The 27,568-nt window shown below is 40.2% G+C and overlaps 1 protein-coding gene across 1 annotated transcript in view; it reads left to right on the top strand.

Annotated features, from left to right (window-relative positions):
* Positions 1-211: 211 nt before the first annotated feature.
* Positions 212-27,568, top strand: part of LOC124798876 (protein obstructor-E-like) — a 93,876-nt gene continuing 66,519 nt past the window's right edge. The window contains exons 1-2 of the mRNA XM_047262408.1: positions 212-346; positions 26,713-26,988. Coding sequence (XP_047118364.1) covers positions 212-346; positions 26,713-26,988 — 411 coding nt within the window. The remainder of the gene's footprint in view (positions 347-26,712; positions 26,989-27,568) is intronic.

Here is a 27,568-nt window from a genome sequence, read left to right as displayed (position 1 = left end):
TCTCTGAGACCTTCCCCTTGTGAGTTGACATGGTTATTCAATAAATTTCGATCCTTTGGCACAGAAGGAAAAATATTAAGAAAGTTTATTATACTATTTTCTGCTTGAAATTTGTCATTTCCCATTTCGAGCTAGTTATTAGTGTGCCGATAAAAGATGTCACGCTGCCGCGACCCTTTAAAATCCTTTAAAGTCTGCGTGACCGGGCGGCATGGATGGTCAGTGGCGGCGCCGTTCCACCTCCGTCGCGACACAGAGTCACCACGAGGACGTGCTGGCCAAGAGTAAGCGGGAGTGGATTCTTGTTTCGGAGAATGAGAAAGCAACAAGCAGCGGACAGATACCAGTACAGGAAACGGCCGTTGGATTTGACTGCACGCCGTGGTAGCCGTGATGGGACCGGCAACAAGGAGGAGCGCGCTGGCTGGACAAAAGCGACGTGGCGAGGGCGGGCGCAGTTTACTTTAGAGCTGTCTGGCTGGTCGTTCCCGAAGCAGAACATGGAGACGCCGAGATTTCCTGTGTGAGTGGGTTGTAAGACGTGGCTGTTCTATGCTTGTGGGATGCCTGCAAATGTTATATGTTAGTGGGCTCCTGGGTGTACCTCAGCCTGATCAGCACACATTATATTACCAGTACTCGCTGTGTGACGTAGATCCGTGTCCCTGATATCCAGACATACACTGTTAAATTAAATTATATTCAGTTTTCGCTTCATGGACCAAGAAAATGGGATGATTCTCATCTGTGTCGAACATAACAGGATGTATAACACTGAAAAACATAGATCATTTAAATACAATACTCACTCCCTGATCAATTACGAGGAGATTATCAACATACATTACAATAAACTGAAACTGCTAATATTTACAGAATTAAAAAACTATTAAAATGAACAACAGTTACCCACTCTTAATAAATTTACCATACAAAAGGTACCTAATCTTGACTGTTGTGACCAAGTGCCGTCAAAACTGAAATCTAACAGACAAAACGTCTGGTCTAACAGCCCCTGATAAGATATTCAGTAGAGCAGCAGTAGTTGTCTACCAATAATCTTTCAATTTCTGTTTAAACTGTGCTTTATCAGAAACCATATTTTATTGAAAAAGTGTGTTCCTGAACAGCTGACCCCTTTTTAGACCAAGGTAAATGATGTTAGGTTTTTGTAAAGATGGGTCTTATGTCTAGTATTGGTATGATGTATTGAGCTATTGCTTGGAAATTAAGAACAATTATTGGCAACAAATTTCATTAAGGAATAAATCTACCGAGAAGAAGTGGTTAATACATAGTAACTTGAACAGTTGAATGTTGTCAGATGCTTATTCCGTTTATCACTTTTCAGTTTCAAGTCACCTGAGCTTCATTTATGTTTTCGTAACTAACCGTTCCTTATTTAGTAGGTATTTTCTTTTAACATTTGAAGTAGAATTTGCCCCTATGTATAATGGTTTCAGTACCTAATAAAAGCTACTGACAATTTGTGAACATGTTAATAAGCTATTACATGAAATGACTTAATTCTTAGGAGTGCACATAATTTTAAATGATTTTAATAACGAAGCAGCACTGATGTTACATGTACGATGTTTTCCAATGTAAGTGGTTTTTACACAATTTCGTCTGTATCTTGCTTTTGTATTTTATCTTTACATTGAACTGTTACAGAGCTGACTCGTCATTTCGTAATGTATTGTTTCTTCTTCTGGAAGATAAACCGCCTGAAAATAAGTTTACAATTGTACTGTATAGAAAATAATCAAATAAATGCTGAGAGTGTGTTCAGATAAAAATAACTATAGCAAGGGGTATAAACTACTCAACAGTTCAGACCAGACTTACCACTCCCTCTATCCTTATAACCCTTATAATAACACAATATATGTTAGCTGTCTAGAACATGGAACTCTCATTTAATTTTATTACATGCCGCTGTAAGTAGCATCTTTTCAAAGGTGCCTCGATGCGATCAGCTTCATCCTTCTTGAGATTACTCGTAAGATTTTCAAACAACTAAAGAGCAAGCATGCATCAATTTGTCAGTATTACTTTGCTTAGAAACGTTTCAGACACAGATTGTGTCGTCCGCATAAAATTTCAGGAGAACTTTAACTGTGGAAGGAAAAAATTGGGCTAATTTCTTAAAGTGTGGTGGCAATGCCACAGTGAAAGGAATTTTTTTCCGATAGCCTGAGATCTACGTTCGCTCCTTTCCTAAAGCGCTTTTCGTTAGACATTATAGCCGAACTCCGCATTCAGGAATTTTTTTGTTTCAAAATAGACAGTTTTTCGACGAGTATTTTGTCGTGACGTATGTATACACATCGTAAGTCAAGTGTGACAATACCCAGTGGTCGGAGAGGGGGAGCGAACGGAAAATACGTAGAAGGCAACGAAAACTGACAAGGAAGTGTGATATGGCTTACGCAGGTTGCTGACGTCTTGGTGGAGATGACAAGGCCTGACAAGGCTGTCCATGACCTGTCAACGCTTTCCTGTCCATAGCACACTTCCTTGAAAGTTATCCTTGAGTCGTCCAGGCATGTATCCTTCACACCCAATATCACTGACATTCTGTATACACACCATGCAGCCAGCACTATATAACATTATAAGTACACCTGAAGGTCACAATAAATTTACGTTATTACATGCAGAGTACAGTCACCCAACAAGAGTTTTGAGTAATAGCACGCAGCACTAGCATGGCTTCCACCTATGCTGGTGTAAGAATGCCTTGTTTCTTCGCTGTCCTGTCAACGCATCAGGCAAAGAATAAGGGAAGTTGCTTCGGTCACGTAGCTGGTATCCGAAACTGAAATGCTACACGCCCGTCTGTTGAAAGTACAGAATTTTAATTACAGATACAAAATGTGAACGCGCCTATATGTGGATGTGGACACTTATATTCTAAGTCCTACTGGGAGCGCTCGTTTTTAAACAAGATAGAGAATAGCCTGAGGTGCACATTAAAAACAAAGTACTCGATCCAGATATTTAGCCACTGGGCGGAGTTAAAAAGATATCATATATTCTTATGTTAGCTGAACTTGTTTGTAAAGCTCAGTAATATCCTTCTCTATGTTCATCAATATGAACACTGAAAAATTTGGAGCACATTATTTTTTAATCGAATCATGTGCTACATTTATTGATACAGAATTAAACCTAGTGTATTTCCTCAAAATTTAAGGAGAGTCAATTTGAAGAACATTCAAATATCTCAAAAAAACAAAACAAAAAAACGCTCACATATTGTTAGTGGAATTTAAAATTGACTTCTGAGAAGTTTTTCTATACTGCATAATGTGTCACTTGTGCATCTTCAGCGGAAACTCATTAACTACTGGATACGTATAAACTGTTTCAGCCTGAGAACTGTCTATAACAATTTTATCAATCAGAGTTCTGTTATCTTGCTGCACAAAAACTGCAAAATTGACTGTGAAGTCAGGTGGAAACAATTAAATAACGTTGCAGTTCATTTTTCCTTGCAGTATGACACTGGTGTTACCAGTGCTGATGTTCTTAAGCTTGAGGTGTCCACATCAAAATCTCCATAAATGTTCGTCAAATGAGATACATTAATTTTTAAAATGTTTCCGTGTAGCAGGCATTTTCTGTTAGACAGTTCGATCATGAGAAACTGGAGAAGTCTAAATACAGTTCACTAATGGGTTAGCTGCTTACCTACAAGTCTGATAACATTTTTATATGGTTCGAACCGAGGAAAAGTTATCTCTGAGCACATTTTAAATGTGGTTAATGCATATGATAACTAAGTGGTTCAGAGTACGAGTATTTGTATGTTTGATAGAGAACAGTAATCAGCTTACACGTCAAGATTAAAGAAATATCATTCAGGTGGATCCATTCAAGAATTTTGTGGCAGATCACATCTCATCCTATATTTGTTTTGTGAGATAATTTACCCTTCGCTGTCATTAATTGTGTTATGATTTATTGCAAACAGAAACTTTGTAATTTTCCCATCTGTTTCTGAGTTTTGTAAAGCACTAGATTCACTATACATCACTTTCATGTGTCTAAATATGCAATTACATAATAATACTGTTTCATACACCTGTAGCACGTGTAAGGGTCCAGTTACGTTACTTCATTGGTGCTCTTGAATTGTGCTTTGTAACATTTTTCTGATCGAAATGGATGATGAAAGTGACCCTTTTGTTGACTGAAATATTTGCTATTGAAGAAATCCAAAGCTTACAGAGAATTTCAGCAGCACTTGTAACAGTAAACAACACCTAAATACCTGAAATAAAATTGTCGCTAGAAAGCGTATTCAACCAATCTGCATTCTCATATAATGCAAGAAAATTGTACTTGGAAGAAAATACTTTAAATCCGGAATTTTATGTTTATTATCCACCCTGATGTCATTACTTTTCTTCATAGGAACTATCTTCCTGAGATGAAAAGCAATATTAGTCTTTCTTAACGAACGGAAATGAAATAAAAATATTAAAATATATAGGGAAAATACTATATCTGTTAAAAGATACTTGTAAATGTACAATATCTTACAATGTGAATTGTAACCACACATTTTGTATATGTCATTTAATACAAATGTAGCAATCCACCAAACAAGATGAGTACATTGAGGGGCATTTGAGGAATTTGAGAAGGAGAAAGGTAGAAAATGGGGATTTATTTAGTGCGAGGAGTCATTGTGAATAGCTGAACTCGCATTAGACTGCAGAATGTCTATTTATTAACTGACACATTCTGAAGAGACACTGAAAAACCGAAGAAAGTTATAAACGAAGGAAAGAGGTTTTTGTAAATATGTTAAAAACAGCATCAACTTCGAATTAATTGAAACCTGTGGCATCTGCTTATGTCAAAAGTTCTAAGCCTGCACTTATAAAGCAGTGCTACCATTAATATCATTTAAATTGTTACAACATAAGGCTTCCAGCTGGAAAATATTCAAATATTTTCATAAAAAATTGATTAGTAAGTATACAGTCTGTCACACAAAAGAAAAACCAATGATAGTTGGTATTGATTTTTAAATTAATATTCTGAACGACTCACAAGAAGCAGACTATTTTGAAATGTTACTTAACCCATGTGCTCTCACATTTGCTGCTAATTTTTCACCAAAATTACACAGGTGATTAGCCCCCTGTGTATGACATGATTTGTGTATATCAGTAATTAATGACGCAAATGTTTATGCAGTAGTTAGTAGCCTTTTTGCCCATGATACACAGCTAGCCTAAATTAACAGTCTATGTGGTTGTTAAAATCTGCTACTGTGGAAAACAAAACTAAGTAATAAACAGAGGTTCAGGGCAGTCTTACTTGAAACTAACTGGAGGGATAGATATCACATGACAGAGATAAATCCTAATTTTAATGTATCTATTGGTGGATTTATATCAATCCTTAATACCTGTTTCCCTAAGGAAACAATTCATTATGGCATCGATAAGAAATCAAAAAAACTTTGCACTACAAAATGAATTTAAAGAAAAGTCGTAATGAAGGAGAACGAAATTATATACAATGGTTAGGACAAAAACAGTGGCAATACTAATTTCATATCGTAAATATAATGTTGTTATCTTATTTAAATCGATTGAAAATTTGGTACCTATATACAATACATGAAATTAATAATTCACATCACAAAACTAAATTTATTTGCACGACAGTTAAAATGGGAAGTGGCAGATTAGTTAAAGAATGTGAAGGTTTTAGGAAAACAGCCAAATAATATATCATAGCAATCAGGAAGCCCATTTATAAAATATGCAAGAAAAAGGCGAAATACCCTCAGACTTCAAGAAGAATATAATAATTCCAATCCCAAAGAAAGCAGGTGTTGACAGATGTGAAAATTACCGAACTATCAGTTTAATAAGCCACAGCTGCAAAATACTAACATGAATGCTTTACAGACGAATGGAAAAACTAGTAGAAGCCGACCTCGGGGAAGATCAGTTTGGATTCCGTAGAAATACTGGAACACGTGAGGCAATACTGAACTTACGACTTATCTTAGAAGAAAGATTAAGGAGAGGCAAACTTAAGTTTCTAGCATTTGTAGACTTAGAGAAAGCTTTTGACAATGTTAACTGGAATAATCTCTTTCAAATTCTGAAGGTGGCAGGGGTAAAATACAGGGAGCGAAAGGCTATTTACAATTTGTACAGAAACCAGATGGCAGTTATAAGAGTCGAGGGACATGAAAGGGTAGCAGTGGTTGGGAAGGGGGTAGGACAGTGTTGTAGCCTCTCCCCAATGTTATTCAATCTGTATATTGAGCAAGCAGTAAAGGAAACAAAAGAAAAATTCGGAGTAGGTATTAAAATCCATGGAGAAGAAATAAAAACTTTGAGGTTCGCCGATGACATTGTAATTCTGTCAGAGACAGCAAAGGACTTGGAAGAGCAGTTGAATGGAATGGACAGTGTCTTGAAAGGAGGATATAAGATGAACATCAACAAAAGCAAAACGAGGATAATGGAATGTAGTCGAATTAAGTAGGGTGATGCTGAGGGAATTAGATTAGGAAATGAGACACTTAAAGTAGTTAAGGTATTTTGCTATTTGCGGAGCAAAATAACCAATGATGGTCGAAGTATAGAGGATATAAAATGTAGACTGGCAATGGCAAGGAAAGCGTTTCTAAAGAAGAGAAATTTGTTAACATCGAGTGTAGATTTAAGTGTCAGGAAGTCATTTCTGAAAGTATTTGTATGGAGTGTAGCCATGTATGGAAGTGAAACATGAACGGTAAATAGTTTGGGCAAGAAGAGAATAGAAGCTTTCAAAATGTGGTGCTACAGAAGAATGCTGAGGATTAGATGGGTAGACCACATAACTAATGAGGAAGTATTGAATAGGATGAATACATTAAGCAGATTCAGAAGGATGTAGGTTGCAGTAGGTACTGGGAGATGAAGAAGCTTGCACAGGATAGAGTAGCATGGAGAGCTGCATCAAACAAGTCTCAGAACTAAAGACCACAACAACAACATACTAATCTTGTAAGTAGCTCAAAGCTTGGTATGGACAATTGAAAGCATAAAGCAATATAATATGGGCACCTATTAATGCCACTAACACACACATACAACCTAATCACAAGTACGCCATACCATGCCATGCCATACCATGCCAAAGAGAATAAGAATCAAAATAACTCCCTCCAAAGCAAAAACTCTCACATATTGTACAATATGTCGAATAAACAATCGAAAATCTTTCATATATATATATATATATATATATATATATATATATATATATATATATATATATATATATATATATATATACACTCCTGGAAATTGAAATAAGAACACCGTGAATTCATTGTCCCAGGAAGGGGAAACTTTATTGACACATTCCTGGGGTCAGATACATCACATGACCACACTGACAGAACCACAGGCACATTGACACAGGCAACAGAGCATGCACAATGTCGGCACTAGTACAGTGTATATCCACCTTTCGCAGCAATGCAGCGTTCGTGCTGGACGTGCAGACCGCGTGAGACGACGCTTCATCCAGTCCCAAACATGCTCAATGGGGGACAGATCCGGAGATCTTGCTGGCCAGGGTAGTTGACTTACACCTTCTAGAGCACGTTGGGTGGCACGGGATACATGCGGACGTGCATTGTCCTGTTGGAACAGCAAGTTCCCTTGCCGGTCTAGGAACGGTAGAACGATGGATTCGATGACGGTTTGGATGTACCGTGCACTATTCAGTGTCCCCTCGACGATCACCAGTGTTGTACGGCCAGTGTAGGAGATCGCTCCCCACACCATGATGCCGGGTGTTGGCCCTGTGTGCCTCGGTCGTATGCAGTCCTGATTGTGGCGCTCACCTGCACGGCGCCAAACACGCATACGACCATCATTGGCACCAAGGCAGAAGCGACTCTCATCGCTGAAGACGACACGTCTCCATTCGTCCCTCCGTTCACGTCTGTCACGACACCACTGGAGGCGGGCTGCACGATGTTGTGGCGTGAGCGGAAGACGGCCTAACGGTGTGCGGGACCGTAGCCCAGCTTCATGGAGACGGTTGCGAATGGTCCTCGCCGATACCCCAGGAGCAACAGTGTCCCTAATTTGCTGGGAAGTGGCGGTGCGGTCTCCTACGGCACTGCGTAGGATCCTACGGTCTTGGCGTTCATCCGTGCGTCGCTGCGGTCCGGTCCCAGGTCGACGGGCACGTGCACCTTCCGCCGACCACTGGCGACAACATCGATGTACTGTGGAGACCTCACGCCCCACGTGTTGAGCAATTCGGCGGTACGTCCACCCGGCCTCCCGCATGCCCACTATACGCCCTCGCTCAAAGTCCGTCAACTGCACATACGGTTCACGTCCACGCTGTCGCGGCATGCTACCAGTGTTAAAGACTGCGATGGAGCTCCGTATGCCACGGCAAACTGGCTGACACTGACGGCGGCGGTGCACAAATGCTGCGCAGCTAGCGCCATTCGACGGCCAACACCGCGGTTCCTGGTGTGTCCGCTGTGCCGTGCGTGTGATCATTGCTTGTACAGCCCTCTCGCAGTGTCCGGAGCAAGTATGGTGGGTCTGACACACCGGTGTCAATGTGTTCTTTTTTCCATTTCCGGGAGTGTATATATATATATATATATATATATATATATATATATATATATATATATATATATATATGAAATGTATGCCTCATATGCAATGCATACTATTGCTGGATATGTTTCGAGACAGTGGGAAATATGCTACTGTCAGACCACTTTACAAGAAAAGTAGTAAGATAGATATAAGGCCAGCCTCACTGCTTGCCATCGTCTCGAAAGTAGTGGACGTACACAAGAACAACATAACTCTAATCCCAAAAAAGCCTAAGTTATTCACAATGTGGGCTTCAAAATACTATCTACATTGGACATATCATTTTTCAATTGGCAAATTAGATTTTGCAAATTTGAAGCGAGAAAATACTGACAAATAGTATTTTCTGTGTCTTGGCTAAAACAGCTTACAATATTCTTCCAGTGATGCTAAAACATTTTGGTATGAGAACTTTCTGACAATTCGTTTTCATTCTGTGTAACTAAAAGGAGTGCAAAGTGTCCGGATTGGAAACTTAGGAAATGTACACAACGAAACAGCATCTTCAGGATGAGGAATAATCGCTTCTGGTGCTCACAGGAATCGATATTTTGTCTTCTCTAGTCCTTGTTATATATTAATAACTTGCTTTCATATTTGCAAGAAGCAGAAATAGTTCTCATTATTAAGGCTGAAAGGATAATGATCTAGCCTAACGAAGAAACGTCAACGCTAATAAATATAAGGGTTTTTAGAAAAATTTTAACAGGTCGTCTGTAGATGAATTTTAACTGGATTTTGATACAACAAAGTCCTTACACTTATAATCTGTACCATACCATTGTCAAAATATTTACTTACTTTTTCTGTATTGATCCACTTACGTTTTATGTCATCATATTCTAGGATAAGTCGTCATTGGGAAGAAAGAGTTTTTGGCATCGAAGTGCTTAATAAGGATGGTATGTCGACAGCAAGTTCTTTCATTGGTCATAGTGACAAGAGCGTTAGTTCCAATGCTTTGGAAAGGTCAACCTTATTTTGCATTGCACTCCTTCGCGATGTGCATCTTTCCGAGCGTTCTTTTCATCCTTCCCTTAATTTTTAAGGATGTCAATACGCGATCGTATCGAACAGCGGTGGTGGAGTTGCTCTTGGAGCAAGAGGATATTCGGCGAATACAGTGATCTGCCTTTTCATCCAGGCTTAAATCCCGTCGACCACATGAGGGTTGCAATGAGGAGACATACTGCAACACATTCACATCCAGCAGTTATAAACCGCGCTGCTGGAGGGAACGCCCTACCGATAGAATTCCTTGACAGCCTTGTGGCCAGCAATGGGGCATGTTGTGGAGCTTGCACTACCGTTCACGGTGGTCGCACACCCTCTGATGAAAAATGTTCCGTCTTTCGTAATGTCAGGGAATGTCTTTGAATGTAAGTGTCATATCTATGCGTTTCGTGGTATAGTTTTTACATTTACCAGCTGTACTACACTCTCTTTCTAGGTACGGTCCAATTTCATCCAACTAAGTTAATTGGTTGTGACACATAGTGCCGAAGTTACTTTCATTCTTAAATTTTGCACGTGATTATATTTATTTGTAGCGCTAATTGAAAATTTTGTGCTTAATTTTGAAATGAATACGTGTCACATAATATCCAATACAATGTATTAACAACCAAATTAACGATAATGACCTTTGAGTTTTCTGTCACAGATAACGCGCACTGTTGCACACATTTATTCACTGAGCACGGAAGTCGTTTCGCCGTCAACGAGAAAGTGGAAGCAAACGTCTTTCCAAAACTATTCCAATTTTCTCTCTCTGTCCTATCTGGACCTAAGGGGTGTACAACAAATACATGTCATTTCACATTTCTACTGAACAATGTTTTCTCTTTCGTTACCTACGCATTCGACCCTTTTCCAGTGGTCAATGGGTTTGAGTGAAGAGTGTGCAACTAATTACGTTATTGTATAACATAGGTCACTTGCCGATAGATCTGAAAGTCAGTAGCAATGAACGAACTGTCATCAAAGCAAAAGAGCATTTAGAAAGTAATGTTACAGGCCTTAAGGAGGCTTTAGTACGAGAGCAACAGTTGTCTTTCTGTCAGAAAAGATTCCTCTGATGGGATTGTGTGTTTGAAGAGTGTGTGACGAACGGCATCAACTGCTACTGGAAAACATGGCCTGTGGCATCACTCAGCAAACTCCAGGTTACTGAGCAAATAAATTTGACAATTACTTGATACTTGGATCGCAATTCTCGATCAGCGTCGAGGAGCGCAAGTGGAGTGCTCGTTATAAAACGAAACTTTGATAAAAAAGGCAAGTGAGTATTTTAATGGATTCGTAATATAAGTGATCGTTGACTTGGGCCACTGCGCTCAACAGTAATGGCGTAATGGCGTCACAGTGTGAACAACACGCTTAGGTCTTCACCAGGTTATACGTTGCCCTGTGAAACTTAAGGACCAGGTAGATAAAGTAACATGACATATCAACCACCCTGCGGAAATGAATGAAAGTGCGGGGTCATGTTGCCAAAGGTCTCGCTGTCGTGCACAGAATGTTAGACGTAACGTGGCGTGAGGTGAGCATGCCCATAGCAGGAAATGGAGCAAACCTAAGCAATCGAAGGAACTGGGAAAAATGACAGTGTGTATCAACAAGCGTGCAGTTACGGTGCACTGGGGTTGTATTCCTCATTACAGGATTTGGAATTTTTCACTATACGAAGAATGATCGGAACTTGGAAGATGGACGAATAGTTTGGTATTACTCACAACATTGTTTTACGTGGCACGGAAGCGTTCCGAGCCCTCGGCACTGCTTCCCCAAGGAGGTAAGTTGGCCGAAATGGTCAACTGCAGCAGCAGATGACGACTGCGTTGTGAAACAGGCAACGATGGACTCGCGCCCACAACGGGTGCAATTTCATCCATATTTGACAAGTCTGTGTAGTGTGGAGTCTCACCCTCCACAGTGGCACTGCGGCTGCATCGGAGTGTCTGTTTGCCCCACGATCAGTGCGTTGTGTTCCGGTCCCACCCACACACTATTGTACGTACGCTCTCGAGAGGCGGCAACACATAATACACCAGTAACACGGACAGCAAGGACAACATTAAAAGCATAGTTGCACTGGTAATAAGGGCAGTCCTTGCCGAGGGAAGTCTATTAATATCAAACATGGGCCTTAATTTGAGAAAGAAATTTCACAGCATTGTATGGTAGTGAAACATGGACTGTGGGAAAACCGAAATAAAAGAGAATCGAAGCATTTGAGTTCTGGTGCTACAGACGGATGTTGAAAATTAAGGGGACTGATAAGGAATAATGAGTTCCTGCGCAGAATCGGAGGGGAAAGGTATATGTGGAAACCGCTGACGAGGAGAAGGGAAAGGATGATGGAACATCTGTTAAGACATCAGGGAATGACTTTCATGGTAGTAGCGGAAGCTTTAGAGGGCAAAAACTGTAGAGGAAGTCAAATATTGGAATTTATCCAGCAGGTAATCGAGGCCGTAGGTTGCTAGTGCTACTCTGAGATGAACAGATTAGCACAGAAGACGAATTCGTGGGTGGCCGCCAGTCAGAAGACTGATGACACAAAAATAAAAAGCGCCACAAACAGAATCATTTTGGTGGTCCAAGTGTTTTGACACTGATGGCGTAGGCAGGCATAATGCTATATGGGCGCACTGACTTCCAAATCTGTATTCACCGAATACCCAATCGTTGAAACAATTTTTCCAACTCTGGTGTTCGAATCTGTCGCGGATTTTTTGCGCATTGTTATCCACAAAACGAATACATCCGTGAAAAAAGAAAGTAGTGTCGGAATTACGATATCCAGTCAGTGTACCGTGTTAATAGTTCGCATTCGATCTTGATGGTGCGTACCTTTGTGATAATTGTGGCGCCTCATATTTCATTCAATGTTCATGGGGCAGGGTAATGGTTTGTTTTTAACATTTCTTGAATGTCGGGGATGTCTGTTTTGTGAAGCGTAATACATACATCCCATAGAAGGTTGATCTCTGCGTTTCTCGTGATCTCTGCTTTTCTCGGACACCATTTCCTGAAGCTGTTCTGAAGCATGTGATGCTCATTTGCAGCTAATATTTTTCCTATATAACTGTTAATACTACACTTTCAAATGAGCCTTACTAAAGATTGAACCTGCATCCTCGCACTCGAGGGGTTCATTGTCAGTTCGAGTGGTTACACCAGTCTTTGGTATAAAAGCGATGGCTCTTTCCACCCTGGATGGGCTGCGTCTCAGTGCTGATGTCCGAACAGAACTGGCAGCAAGGCGCCTTTGGCTCAGGGCTGAGAGATACACGGGCTCATCTGACAAAAGCATTAAATATACTTTCCTCATTAGATTCATTGACTGCCCCTTTCTGACAAAGAAGATCCTAGAAAATGTTCCCAGTACACTAAAAATAAAGTTGTCCATGAGATTATGTTAAAAATGAACGAATATTGTACAGGGACATGCGACATTAATGCCACACTATCGTATGGTAAAGCGTTAAAGGGATATTCCTTCAGAACAAGGAATAGGCCAAATCAGTCGAACATACAGCATCATGAAGATGGTACACAACACATATTCTGACAATAATCTACTTGGTGAATGAATTTTAGTCTCGCTAAAGACACACAAGATAACGAAACATCTTCTTGGACTTTAGAGTCTTGGGGAGTAATTTGTTTATTGTGTTATTTGTTATTGGAGACTTAGTTTCTTGGGATCCAGTTACGTGGAATACTACAAACTTTACACTGTACGTGACTGTCATCAGTTTTCACGTAAACTTTATGGAGAAAAGCGTTATGTAGAACAAATGATGGTACATTATAAGCTGAACGTTGAACTGAATGAAAATATAACACAAAGTCATATTATGTAAAATGAAGAGAAGAAAGTGGAAAGGGGTGAAGTATGACAGAAAAAGTAGTAATACAGAGTGAAACTTATAACTCATTTTAGGTAAAAAAAAAGAGATACTAAAGTTAAGGTTTTACATGAATACTACAAGACGTGTAATCTGGCCGTCTGTTATTTCAAGGTAATAAGGTTAAGTTCATATCTGAAGTGAAGAAGAACGTAACATATCATGTGCTGAAACTGGTTTTTACATAATGTCCAGCATAACAACATGATAAAAACGCTGTAGAATGATATATTTTGGTAATGAAAGTGTGAGTCTACGGACTGAGGTAGCTCTAAGATCCTTCAACCATATTTACCAGAGTTACATATCGGCGCCATTTATAAAAATTGACAATTGCGAAATGGAATCAAGGGGCCTTTTTATGTTTATGTAATAATTTACTACACCATGTAACTTTCACATAAATGGTTTTGGCAATTTGTCGTGAGGTGTAACAGTTCCAGTTATACACTTTGAACATCATGAAATCGTGTGACTAGCGTCATTTAATACACTCTAAGAGACAGAGCGAGAGAGAGAGAGAGAGAAAGAGGAATTATCCGAATGGGACGGAAGTAGTTAGATGTGATGTACGTGTGTGTACACACAAATGATTACAATGTCAGAAAAAAGGTGCTTTATTAGAGAAAGAAAGCTACTTAAAACTCAGCACATCGATAACGCGTTGGACCATCTCTGGACTTATGCAAGCAGTAATTCCACTTTTTGCTGATTGTTAGAGTTGCTGGATATTTTCCTGAATAATATCGTACCAAATTCAGTCCAACTGGCACTTTAGATCGTCGTTCTTTTGTCTTAGGGTTTTTATTACGACATGAGGTATAAACTTACACTTCTGCAGTGCAGGTACAAACTGTAAGAAGCATGGAGATGGAACAACGGTCCAACAATTCGCGGTTAGTTGGTGAAAGTATATGGCTGCAGTGTACCATAACGTGTGACGGTGGTGGACGTTAACAGTGTGGTCTCAGGATTCTGAATGAGGATGAATGAAGTGGCAAAAGATCTCTTTTTGCAGAATAGGAATTCGCTAGCAAGTCGAACTCCAGCTGCTCGAATACTGGCATATCACAATCGAAGTGGTAGTGCAAAAAATGCAAAATCACTCATGGGTGTGTTTTTCCGTAAGTTGTATGACATTCAGAACGTGGCAGATATCTCCATCAGCTGCAGGGACAAAAATTCAAAACACCAGACGAACCGATGCAGCAGTGGAAACGTTCCAACCGCGTCAGGTAAACCCAACTTCTCTTATTTAACCACATGATCACCATGGACGAGTGCTGTTTTGTATCGCTTTCACCCAAAGGAGAAAAGAAAGCAGTGGGACTTTGATTACCAACGAAGCGAAAGGGTAAAATCTACCCACGATCAGACAAAGTGGTGGTGAGTCTTTGTTTGGAGTCGGTGGCGTGGTACTTTGGAAGATCGTCTAAAGGACATACTGCCAGAGTCTGCTAGTGAGGTTAAAGGGAGCCTGTCAAGATGGAGTACTTTGAAAGCTATCCAAGGCGGTATTTTTGCTCCACGAGCACACCTCATCTCAGTCCGCCAGCGGTACACACACGCTGCATCTCTGAGTCATTATATTTTTCCTCACCTCCCTTATTTCCCTGATATAGCTTCCAGTGGATTCTCCCTGTTTCATCGGATGAAGCAACCATTGTCTGATAGGCGCTTCCAGAATCACGATGAGGTGTTGACGGAACGTTTCTTCAACAACCAGAGGCCAGTCTGCTACAATGAAGATTTATGTCAAGTCATTCATTGTTGGAAAAATATGCAGTGAAGGGTGAATATGTAGAGGCCTAACACCGAGACGGTCTTTCGAGGTCGCAGCTTGGTATTTTCCAAGTTGATAATTAAAACTGTATTACGGCCCGTCGTGTACAAGGCCCCAACTTATATCCACTTGCACACACGTTCACTCAGTCAGAAAACACAACGTTATGGACTACTCTGCCTTCCTTCCTTCTACTATCGACCTCGACAGTGAGGAGGTAATAAACTTAATATAATTCCTTTTATTTTTCTTGGGATGTTAGTTTCATAGAACTGACGTATGTAACGTAAAGTAAGTTGCAGGCACATTGTTGGGAAAAATATGATGCAGTGAAGGGTAAATACGTAGAGGCCTAACACCGACACCGTTCTTCAAGATCGCAGCTGGGTATTTTTCAAGCTGATAATTAAATCTTTATTACGGCCCGTCGTGTGCAAGGCCCCAACTCATATCCACTTGCACACACGTTCACTCAGTCAGGAAACAGAACGTTAAAGACTACTCTGCCTTCCATCCTTCTACTATCGACCTCGGCAGTGAGGAGACAATACACTTAATGTATTTATTTTTATTGGGATGTTAGTTACATAGAACTAATGTATGTAATGTAAAGTAAGTTTCAGGCACAAAGTAAATTCTGTGTAATTATATTCATCATGTACAATTATAGTCATCATGTACAAAAACCCAATGCTGTACAGTAGTGAGGTAGTGAGACATTGTGTTCAAGAATACACGTAGTGATGTTGCCAACGCCACGCCTTTTGGGCAACTTATTTGCGACAGCGCTGTTTTCCGCAATCATGTCAAAGTTAACAAGCATTCAAATGTTATGAAGGATTAAATCGCATTTGATGTATTCGAATAGTAATGATAATGTCTAAGTCTTGTCTGTCGGTATCTTTGCTTCTATATTGCTGAATCAGGATGCGTGACGCCAAAATGGGTATTTAAGTTCGCCGAAAACGACGGAGGATCATCCAGACGGACTACAGAGAACGGTCATGATGAGGGGTAAGTTCTCGGAGCAGGCGTCCTGCAAGCCGTTGACCTAATAAGTTGTAATTAATCATCAAACGCTTGAACATTTCGTTGCACTAAATTTTGTAACATACTAAGAGTTTACTGGCGTAGGGCTCCAACGTTTCTTGGAAATTGTTTGACGTAAGAAAATGTGCCTCAGAATTCCACCAAAGCCACCGTTTGCCACAAATTTCATACTTAAAATTTTGAGAAAGGCCATGCTACAATACCTCAAGAGTAACAAAACTTCTAAAACATATTGTCCTCCTAATGTATTCATTATTAAGGGAAATAAGAGCTTGTTATAAGGATATTAGTGAATAGTTGGCCTAGGAATGGAGTAATGTAATGGGAGATTTAGGACAATACACTTCTTGAACGTGAGGTTAATCTATGATCATGATATCGATGTTGAAGGTAACATTGTTTTTATACGATCCAGAACTCTGAACTCTGTATTACGTTGAGATTCTGGCAATCAAATATTGTGATAGCAGTTCCTGATATACAGCCAGTTAAGGGAACACGCAATATATAACAGTTCTCTCTGAATTTTTTGTCTTGATCGCAATATAAATAAGTAGGTAGACAACCGATTTCTTTTTTTGAATAACCAGCTCATGTGCAAAGTCCACAATGCAGTCGGTACCCTAAAATACAATGTGAGAATTACAGGTAACCAGAGGGGTTGCACTGCAAACAACGAATTGCCAAGATGGTAAAAATATGCGCAGGGCACTACAAGCAACCGCCACAAGAGAGTAGCTACAATGTTTGCATATTTTGGAAGCTGTTTTTGCTTTATATATATATAGCTTCCAAAATATGCAAACATTGTAGCTACTCTCTTGTGGTAGTTACTATATGTATATAATGATTCACGAAAGACATCAGCTTTCACCGACATTTAAAGTATTATTAATGAGCAACTCATTGCTTTAATCCACACTGGCTTTGATCTGAGAACAGCGTTCATTTGAGGACTGAATAACGACTGGAGAAGAGACATTTGCAGAAGCAGGACCGTTCCTTCCCGAAGGTATGTCAGCCCGTATTCTATAGATAAAACTAAATACCATTCTGTGAGCTATACACCATATCATTAACATTGGTTACAATTTTAAAACTAGTTTCTGCGATTTATTAAGGAAAATTTTCTCATTTATACAACATAAATAACACCTACGTCGTTCTCAGAATACTGGGACTACTCATCATAATTTTCGTAGTACTTATTTTTTGCTGTTTGCCATATAAATATTGAGACTTTAAACTTATTTCCTTCATAGGTGTTTTCCTGATTGCAAGCTTTGTGCTGACTTCACTTGTGGTTGTTAGCCATGCAGCGAACTTCAAACGGCACGATATGGTAAGAATTTCCCTAGACAGAAAATTAGTTATCGGACTTTTCTCATTGCTATCAACATTTTAAATATTTCGCAAAGTAAGATGTTATTCTCTAAGTTCCTCTTGTTTGCAAATAGGGGTCTTGTCACAAAAGAAACCCGCTTGCACAGAAATACGTAATTCGTATGTTATTTCCTTATTTTAAACATGTACAGTATGTTATGAGAGAACAAATAAATAGACGTTCTAAGAAAACTGTTTCGTGTTTCACGAAGGGACTTCAATACTTCAACAATTCACACTTACGAATAGACGAAGAAACAAGTCGAATTGGTAGAGCTTTTCATTATTTTGGATTAAGTGGATGGTTTTATTTATGAAGACATCAATTATTGTTTTATTAGACTATTTAACGGAAAAAGATTTTACTACAATGAAGGTTGTGTGTCATGTTTGTGAATTCACTTACACTGAGGTACCGAGCGTCCCAGTTCAGTTTCCAATACTTTTCCATATTACAACGAGTACTTCGAAATTCAACGAAGGTACTGTAGAATAATAAATAACAGCATAATGGTCCACCAGGAGAGCTTAGAGACTTCGAACGTGACCGCTCGTTGGATGCCACATGAAATGACAAGTCCACCAGGAACATTCCAACGCTCATGTCTACTGTTGGTGATGTGAATATGGAGGTTAGACGGAAAGAACAACCGTAACGCAAGCCGGCCTGCGTGGCCGAGCGGTTCTAGGAGCTACAGTCTGGAACTTCGCGACTGCTACGGTCGCAGGTTCGAATCCCGCCTCGGGCATGGATATGTGTGATGCTCTTAGGTTAGTTAGGTTTAAGTAGTTCTGAGTTCTAGGGGGCTGATGACCTCAAAAGTTTAGTCTCATTGTGCTCGGAGCAATTTGAACCATTTTTGAACCGTAGCGCAAACAAGACAATGCAGACATCCTATACCGTCCGGCGTTGCGCAAGGTGTTTCTAAAATTATCGCATGAAATCAGCGTAAGGAGTCACTCGTGAGTTCCGAAGTGGTAACACAAGTTAGCACAATGACTGCGCATATGGTGCTAAAAACACTGCGACACAATAGTCGATCGCAGTTTCTCATAAGTCACAGTTCTATAATTAGTAGTGGCTCTGAGCACTATGGGACTCAACTTCTGAGGTCATTAGTCCCCTAGAACTTAGAACTAGTTAAACCTAACTAACCTAAAGACATCACACACATCCATGCCCGAGGCAGGATTCGAACCTGCGACCGTAGCGGTCTCGCGGTTCCAGACTGCAGCGCCTAGAACCGCACGGCCAATTCGGCCGGCTATAATTAGTACAGTGGGTAAGTCGAGGTGGTGTAAATAGTGACAGTGGATTACAGGAACGAGTAATTTGGAGTGACGAATGAGGCTACGGCCTCTGCTGGTCCGATGGAAGAGTTTGAGTATGGAAAATGCCAAGAGAACGTTTGCTGCAGTTATTTGTAGTCCCAACGGTAAAGGCTAGAGGTAGTGTTACGGTATGGGATCGATTTTAGTGCTAAGGGTGTGCCTTATAACGTTCACCCATAATCTAGGGATAGTGTCCTTGACTACTAATCAAAAGGTCCTGCGTTCCGGGTTCTAACCCTGCTCAAATTATGAATAAAAATCGTAAGTGAAGAAGGACGAAGACTTCTGGCGTAAGACGGTACCCTCGTTCTGCCAACGATCTGGTCAAAGATGGCCTACGAGAGTCCCTAAATGGTGGCAGAATCAGCAATGATCGATGGCATGCAGATGCAGAGGGTAATGCAAATTTTTGTATTAAGACAGGTAACGCATATCCACAGGACTTGTGACCTGTTACTGCAAAAAAAAGGTCATGATGTTCTCTGCATTGGGAAAGATTCCGGATTAGTTCCGCATTCGGATCTCAGGAGGAGAGTACCATGGCGGAGTTGACCGTGAGTAAAAGTTGGAATAACGAGTGACGGGATAACTTTCCAAAAATCGCAGCATGGAATATTCAAATGTTCAAATGTGTTTGAAATCTTATGGGACTTAACTGCTAAGGTCATCAGTCCCTAAGCTTACACACTACTTAACCTAAATTATCCTAAGGACAAACACATACACCCACGCCCGAGTGCGGACTCAAACCTCCGCCGGGAGTAGCATGGATTGCTAGAAGTTTTAACGTAGTAGGAAATCAAGCAAATTTGAAAAGTGAAATGGAAAGGCTCAATGTACTTGTATTGTGGGGTCAGTGAAGTGAAATGGAATGAAGATGAGGATTTCTGGTCAGACGAATATAGATAATATCAACAGCAGCAGAAAAAGATACAGCGGCGGTAGGACACGACGTATGAGAAAGTAGGATAAACAATGAGCTGCTGTGAACAGTTCACTGTTGTGGTTGTTATCATCAGAGTCAATATCAAACCAACGGCGATAACGATAGTTCATATGTACATGCTTACGTCGCAAGCAGATGAAGAAGAAACAGAGAAAGTATGTGTGGGTACTAAACGGGTAATTCAGTATGTACAGGGAGATGAGACTCTAATAGTATTATTGGGTTGGAACGCGACTACAGGCGAAGGAATAGAAGCAAGGGTTACAGGAGAATAAGGGATTTATGGTACGAATAAGACAGAAGAAAGACTAACTGAGGTCTATAATAATTTTCAGATGATAATTGGGTATATTCTGTTCAAGAATCACAAAAGGAAGAGACATACTTGGAAAAGACCTAAGGTCAAGAGAAGGTTTCACGCAGTACACGGTCAGTTGGAGATTGTGAAATCAGATATGGCACTATGAGGCGTAGCCAGATTCAGGTATAGACTTAGATCACAATTTACTCATGATGAAGGGAAGAGTGAGGTTTAAAAGAATCGTCCGAGTGCGAAAGGAATTGAATACTGAGGTTCCGAGGAATGACGAGACACGTTTGAAGTTCGGTAAGGATGTGGATAGCGCGATAAGTGACACCAGAGTGGGCAGTTCAGTTGAAGACGATTGGAAATCTCTAAAAAGGGCGATCACAAATGTTGAACTGACAAACATAGGTGCAAGGAAAGAAACTTCAAAGTAACCTTGGGTAACAGAAGAGGCACATCAATTAATCTGCGAAAGAAGTAGTTTACTTTGTACATAGTCCCTGTGAATTGGTACAGGTAGAGGTTACACATGTCAACCAGAATCAAGTAATAGTTGGTTTATTTTACCGACACCCCGACTCAGATGATACAGTTGCTGAACAGTTCAAAGAAAACCTGAGTCATGTTTACCTCAGTCATGTTTCAAATAGGTATCCGAGATGTAAATATAGATCTTGTGGTTATTTCAATCGACCCTCGATTTGCTGGCGAAAATACCTGTTTAAAGTCAGCAGTAAGCATAAAACGTTGCCCGAAATCGTACTGAATGCTTTCTAAAAAAGTTAATTTATGCAATTAGTTCAGAACGCCACTCTAAGTGTAAATGATTGGGAAAAAATACTTAACTTCGTAGATACAAATAGTCCTTAACAAATGGGGAGCATCACGCCGGGTACAGGGATTGTTGTGGGGAGACTGAAAACAGTCAACCCACCGAAAATAAACGCACAATACACGTGTTTAAAATTTCGCTTGCGCCTTCATAAGATTTAGTCTCCACTCCTTCCGACTATCTAATTGTAGATTAACTATTGTTTGAATTCAAGGAAATAGCATCGACGGCAGCTGAGAAATATGTGCCAAATAAATTAATAGGGGATTATTCGTGATGCCTCATGTTACAGAAAACTGGTCCGAGCACTGCTGCAGAAGCAACGAATAAAGTCTACCAATTTTAAAAGAACTCATAATGCCAAAGACCGGCGAATGTTTGCCCGAACATCAGTGCGAGAAGTTTTCAGCAGTTTCCAATACGAAACTCTGTCTGTAAACCTGTCAGGAAACCAACGAGAAAGTGCTAGTACCTAAAGTACAAAAGCGACAAGACGCTGTCGATACCTTCACTAACTGACGACAGTGGTGATGCTGCTGACGACAGTGCCAGTAAAGCACCGTTACTAAACATGGTTTTCCGAAATTAATCCACGAAAGAAGACAAAGTAAATATTTCAGAATTCAAATGAAAAACAACTGCCAACTTGAATAACTTACAGTTAGAAATCTTCGCTGCAGTAAGCAGTTTGTCACTTAATAAATACCACCGGACCAGATTGTGTACCAATCAATTGTCCTTTCAGAATGTACCTATAGAAAAGCTCCATACTTATCAAACATATACAGCCTCCCTCTCGTCGAGAGATTCGTATCTAAAGAGTGGAAATATGCACAAGTCACGCCAATACCCAAGAAAGGAAATGCGAGTAATTTGTTGAATTAGTAAGATTTTGTAAGATATACCGTGTTTGAAAATTGTGAAATGCCTCGAAGAAAATGATTTATTGACAAAAATGCAACACGGATTCAGAAAATAATGTTATTATGAAAGAGAACTAGCTCTTTACTCGCATGAAGTAGTGAAACAAAACATGATCGTACGGCATTGATGGCCGGGAGTCTCCACCTAGGGAAGTGTGGCCGCCAGTTGCAAGTCAGTTTGCAACACGATGGGTGGCTTGCGTGTCGATTATGATAAAATGATGATGCAGACAGCTCAACGGCCAGTCGCCGAGAAGAGAAAATCTCCGACTCGGCTGGGAATCGAAAGCGCGCCCGCTGTGTGACACACTAACCACTGAGTTACGGGAGCGGACACGAAGTAAAGAGTGCTATCGACAAGAATCGTCAAATTTGTTCTATTTTTTGAATTGCCTTGAGGTGCTTTATGAGGAACGATGTCGAAATGCTACTGGAAAACTGCGTGATGTATCGCCTCAGTTGTGCGAGTGGATTTTCGATTTCCTGTCAGCAAGGTCAAAGTTCGAAGAAATAGATGGAAAGTCATCGATTAAAACAGAAGTAAAATTGGCCTTTCTCAAGGAAGTGTTATACTCCCTTTCTTCTCCTGACCTCCATAAACTAATTACGACACAATTGAGAAATCCATTTAGGTGATGCTACCATTAACTGTCTTGTAAAGTTATCGAATGATCAAAATCAATTGAAAATGATTGAGGAAAGATACCTGTATTGTACGAAAAGTGGTAACTGGCTCTAGACAGAAAAAAGTGTAATGTCATACACATGAGTACTGAAAGGGGTCCGCTAAATCTCGGTTACACGACAAATCACGCAAATCTAAGGTCTGTAAATTCAGCTAAATGCTTTGGGATTAGAGTTACTAATAACTTAACCGGTATGATTAAATAGATAATGTTATGGGCAGAGAAAACTAAAGACTGCGATTTGCTGGCGGAACAGTTACCATGTGCATAATCACTACTAAAGAGACTGCTGACACTATGTTTGTCCGATCTCTTCTGGAGTGTTGATGTTTGTTGTGGGATCCGCATCTGGTATGATTGACGGAGGACATCGAACGAGCTGAAAGAAGGGCATCTCGATTTGTATTACTGCGAAATAGGGGAGAGAGTGCCACGGATATGCTACGCGAGTTAGTGTGGCGATCATCAGAACTAAGCTGTCTTGTTAAATCTTCTCAAGAAATTTCAGTAACTAACTTTTTCCACGGAGTGTTAAAATACGTTATTGACATCCACCTACACAGGAAAAAATAATCATCATAACAAAATAAGATAAATCAGTGCTCGATCTGAAAGATCTGAGTGTTACGTTTTCTCGTGTGTTGTTCGAGTGTCGAACAGTAGAGAAACATATTGAAGGTGGTTAGATGAACCATTTACCAGGCACATAATTGCGAATTGCGGAGTAAAAATGTGCACGTTGATGTAGAAGGAAATACAAAAAGGGAAGATGTGAAGAAATTGAAAAAGAATGTTCGTCGGGTAGACTGATTCAGCATAAACAAAAGTTCAAACAAACTGTAGTGAAATGAAAAGCATGGGTGGTAACATTAAGAGTGCAATGGGAATTGCACTGTTAAATGCAGAAGAGAAAGCAGATAGGTGGAAAGAGTACATTGAAGGGGTCTATAAGAGGAAGGACTTGTCGTGTCAGAAGATAAAGAGTCGATCGAGACGACACAGGGGGTGCAGTATTAGAGTCGCAATTATAAAAAACTATGGAAGATTTGGGAGAAAATGAAGCCAAAGGGGCAGACAACATTGCATCTTAATTTCTAAAATTATTGTGGGAAGTGGTAACCAAACCAGTATTCAAGTTGCTAAGTAGAATCTACGAGGCTGGCAACAGTCCGTCAGAATTTGGGAAAAAATATCAACCATACAATTCCGAAGACTGCAATGAGAGAACAGTACGAAAACCATCGGATAGGCAACATAGCAGTTCATGCATGTAAGCTGCAAAAAAGAAGAACATCAGCAAGAATGGCAAAAAAAGTCAGTTAAATGATACTGAGCTTGTCTTTAGGAAAGGTAAAGGCACTGACGTTTCAATTGGTAATGGAAGCTAGACGGAAGAGAAATCAAGACGCGCTGAAAGGATCAATCGCCCTAGAAAAAGCATTCGATAATGTAAAATAGTGTAAGATGCTTCTGAGAAAAATAGCAGTACGCTATAGGGAAGGACGGTTAATGTACAATATGTACAAGAAAGAAGAAGGAACAATAAGACTGAATGACAAATAACGAAGTGCTCGGATTAAAAATGGTCTAAGACTGAGATGCAAAATTTCGTCCCTACCTTTGAATCTATGCATCGAAGAAACAATGATGTAAATAAAAGAAAGGTTCAAGGGTAGGATTAAAATTCAGGGTGAAGTGATGTCAGTGACTAGATTCGCTGATGAATTACTATCCTCAGCGAAAGCGAAGAAGAATTATAGGATATGTTGGATGGAGTGAAACGTGTAAATAGTATTGCATATGGATTTACAGTAAACCGGAAAAACAAAAAGGTAATGAGTGTAGAAGAAATTATAATAGCTTATAATTTAACATCAAAACTACAGACCATAATGTTTGGACTGGCAAGACAGCCAATCCACAGTGACGGGTAGCCGAAAGGCATGCGTTTAAGCTCACGCAGGCTGGTGTGAGGTCTGGAACAGTTAAAGGAGTTATACTAGCAAGAAAAGTACGTAGCTGCTGGAATACTTAACTTTAATCCATAATTGGTGAACATCGGTCTGACTGTACATGCATCACAATATAAATAGCAAATGATAATGGCACCTTGCTAGGTCGTAGCAAATGACGTAGCTGAAGGCTATGCTAACTATCGTCTCGGCAAATGAGAGAGTAATTTGTCAGTGAACCATCGCTAGCAAAGTCGGCTGTACAACTGGGGCGAATGCTAGGAAGACTCTCTAGACCTGCCGTGTGGCGGCTCTCGGTCTGCAATCACTGACAGAGGCGACACGCGGGTCCGACGTATACTACCGGACCGCGGCCGATTTAAAGGCTACCACCTAGCAAGTGTGGTGTCTGGCGGTGACACCACACATAAAGTAGACGAAGTTAAGAAATTCTGGTACTTTACTAGCAAAGCTATTAGGGACGAAACAAGGTGGACGTAAAAAGCAAACTAGCAGAGGCAAAGAGGGCCTTCCTGGCCAAGAGAAGTCTATTGGCAGGCCTTAATTTGAGGAAGAAACTACTGAGAAAAAAACTACTGGTATCAAAGGTAGGTATTAATTTGAGGAAGAAAGCTTTGAGTACATACGTTTGTAGAACAGAATTGTGTGGTTGTGGGTCATAGACAGCAGGAAAACCTCATCAGAAGCGAAAGGAAACGTTTGGTATGGGCTGTTACAGAAAAATGTTGAAAGTGGGTTGGACTAATAAGGAATGAGGAGGTTGTCCGCAGAATCGGGTGAAGAAGAAACATATGTAAGACACTGAAAAGAAGAAGGGCCAGGGCTATATGACGTTTCTGTAGTCACCAGTTAATGTTACTAGAGGGAACTGTATAGAGTACAAACTGTAGAAGAAGAAAAAGATTTTATTACATTTAAAATATAATTGAGGACTTACGGTGCAAGCGCTATTCTAAGAAGAACAGATTAGCCACCGAGAGGGGTGCATAGCAGACAACATTATAACAGTCAGAAGATAATGACTGAAAAAAAAATACCTTATAGCTCTTAAGTAAAGTCTATATGCCGAAGAATACGAATATATTTTATAGCATTGAGTACTGCGTGAATGACATATACCATCTCGTAAAACGTCTTGTGGACGTTAAGATCCCTAAAATTGACTGATGTACCTAGAGTCACGACCTCATCCAGATGGAGCTTATTTGGCAGAGGTCGAAAGTCAATTTCCTTTCAGATATAAGCTTCAAGGATTGCCTTCACGCTAGTACCGACTTACCGGGAACAACGGACTGGCATTCGTCCACACACATTCAGACACCTCTCTCAGCGCATCCCCAGCAGAGATCAAACCATCGATGACGCATACGGTTGAAAATCGCATAATGTCGTCCACTTACGGATGTCCGGATCGTGTTGATCAGATAGTGTATGTTTGTGTTTCAATCCGTCCTCAGTCTAGAGACTGTCTAGTATGTACATTGCTACCCTGAGGGGCAGTACTGGTAGACCGTCAAAATAGGTAGCTATCCATGGCTTCCAACATCACCTAACGAACTCAGAAAGTATCAGTGCCGGAGATTTGTTGAGATGTATGACGGGTGGAAGAGACAATATACGATGAGCAGTGTGGACTGTATTTCACATTCCACTGTATGTCGTAAACTTAATGTCAATGCCACTATTAATTTAAATGTTTTCGTCCAAAACAACTTAATCTTTTTTTTCCAAAGTCCTATCCTTACTTTACAAATTTCTCCTCATACATAAGATGTAAAACAATTTTGTATTATACTCCAGTTATGCCTTTTCAATTTATCCATAACATGAATGTGTTTGCCATCCTGTAAATTAAGGACATTTACTTTATCTTTTTCGGTCGACTGACAGCAGCTTTCACTTACTACTTTTCCATTTTTAGTTGCTGGTAGCAAACGCGGGCTGCAGCGGTGCGGGAGAGCCGTTCCCCAACCCCGAGGACTGCGGCAGCTTCCTGCAGTGCGAGGCGTCGGGAGTCGCAGCGGTCAAGCAGTGCCCCGCCAACCTGCACTTCAACGCGGAGCTCAAAGTGTGCGACTACTCGTGGTCCGCCAACTGCAAGGAGGAGGACAGCTCGTCTGCGGACAGTTCTTCTCAAGAAGGCGACGATTCCTCATCTGAAGAGGCAGACAAGCTCAATGCTAAAGTCATTAAGAAAGTAAAGTCAGGTGCAGTAGCAATGAAACCAAATGCCACTGCTTTCCATGCCTAAATTTGCGATACATTTCTCCATACGCCAAGTATGATAAAGGTCTGAATGAGTGACCTATGTTTAACTATTTCGCCTTTCTTGCTTCGCATTAACAGTTCACAGAAACGGTAGTGATAAGTACATCGCTTTCATAAACCGACTAAAAAAAAAAAAAAAGAAGAAGAGCCTCGCCGTTCATTACGACAAGGATCATTAATACGTCTGTGATAAAGGACGATATAAAGGCTGTGTATCTCTTACGACTCAAGCTTCTTAAAGCGGCTATTTTAAATTTTGTTTACATTTTGATGTAACCTGTGTTATGCAGAGCTGCGGAAAATGCAGCAAAGGAGTAATAAAAGTTGCGCATAAGGAATCTTAATTGCGTTGTTGGCTGCTTACGCGGCTGTCTTTGTCAGAAGTCAAGTAATTATGATAAAATTATAACTGTTATTCAAGTGACACAGACAGTATTGTTGATGTGCTAGTATAGAGTTATTAAAATTTTAATTTACTGTGTAGTGATCAGCAATTATTTAAAATAAAT

Source organism: Schistocerca piceifrons, chromosome 5 (assembly GCF_021461385.2).
Source record: "Schistocerca piceifrons isolate TAMUIC-IGC-003096 chromosome 5, iqSchPice1.1, whole genome shotgun sequence".
In the NCBI taxonomy this organism is placed as follows: Eukaryota; Metazoa; Arthropoda; class Insecta; order Orthoptera; family Acrididae; genus Schistocerca; species Schistocerca piceifrons.
The sequence above is the reverse complement of the archived record's forward strand: the minus strand, read 5'-3'. Positions and strand labels throughout refer to the sequence as shown.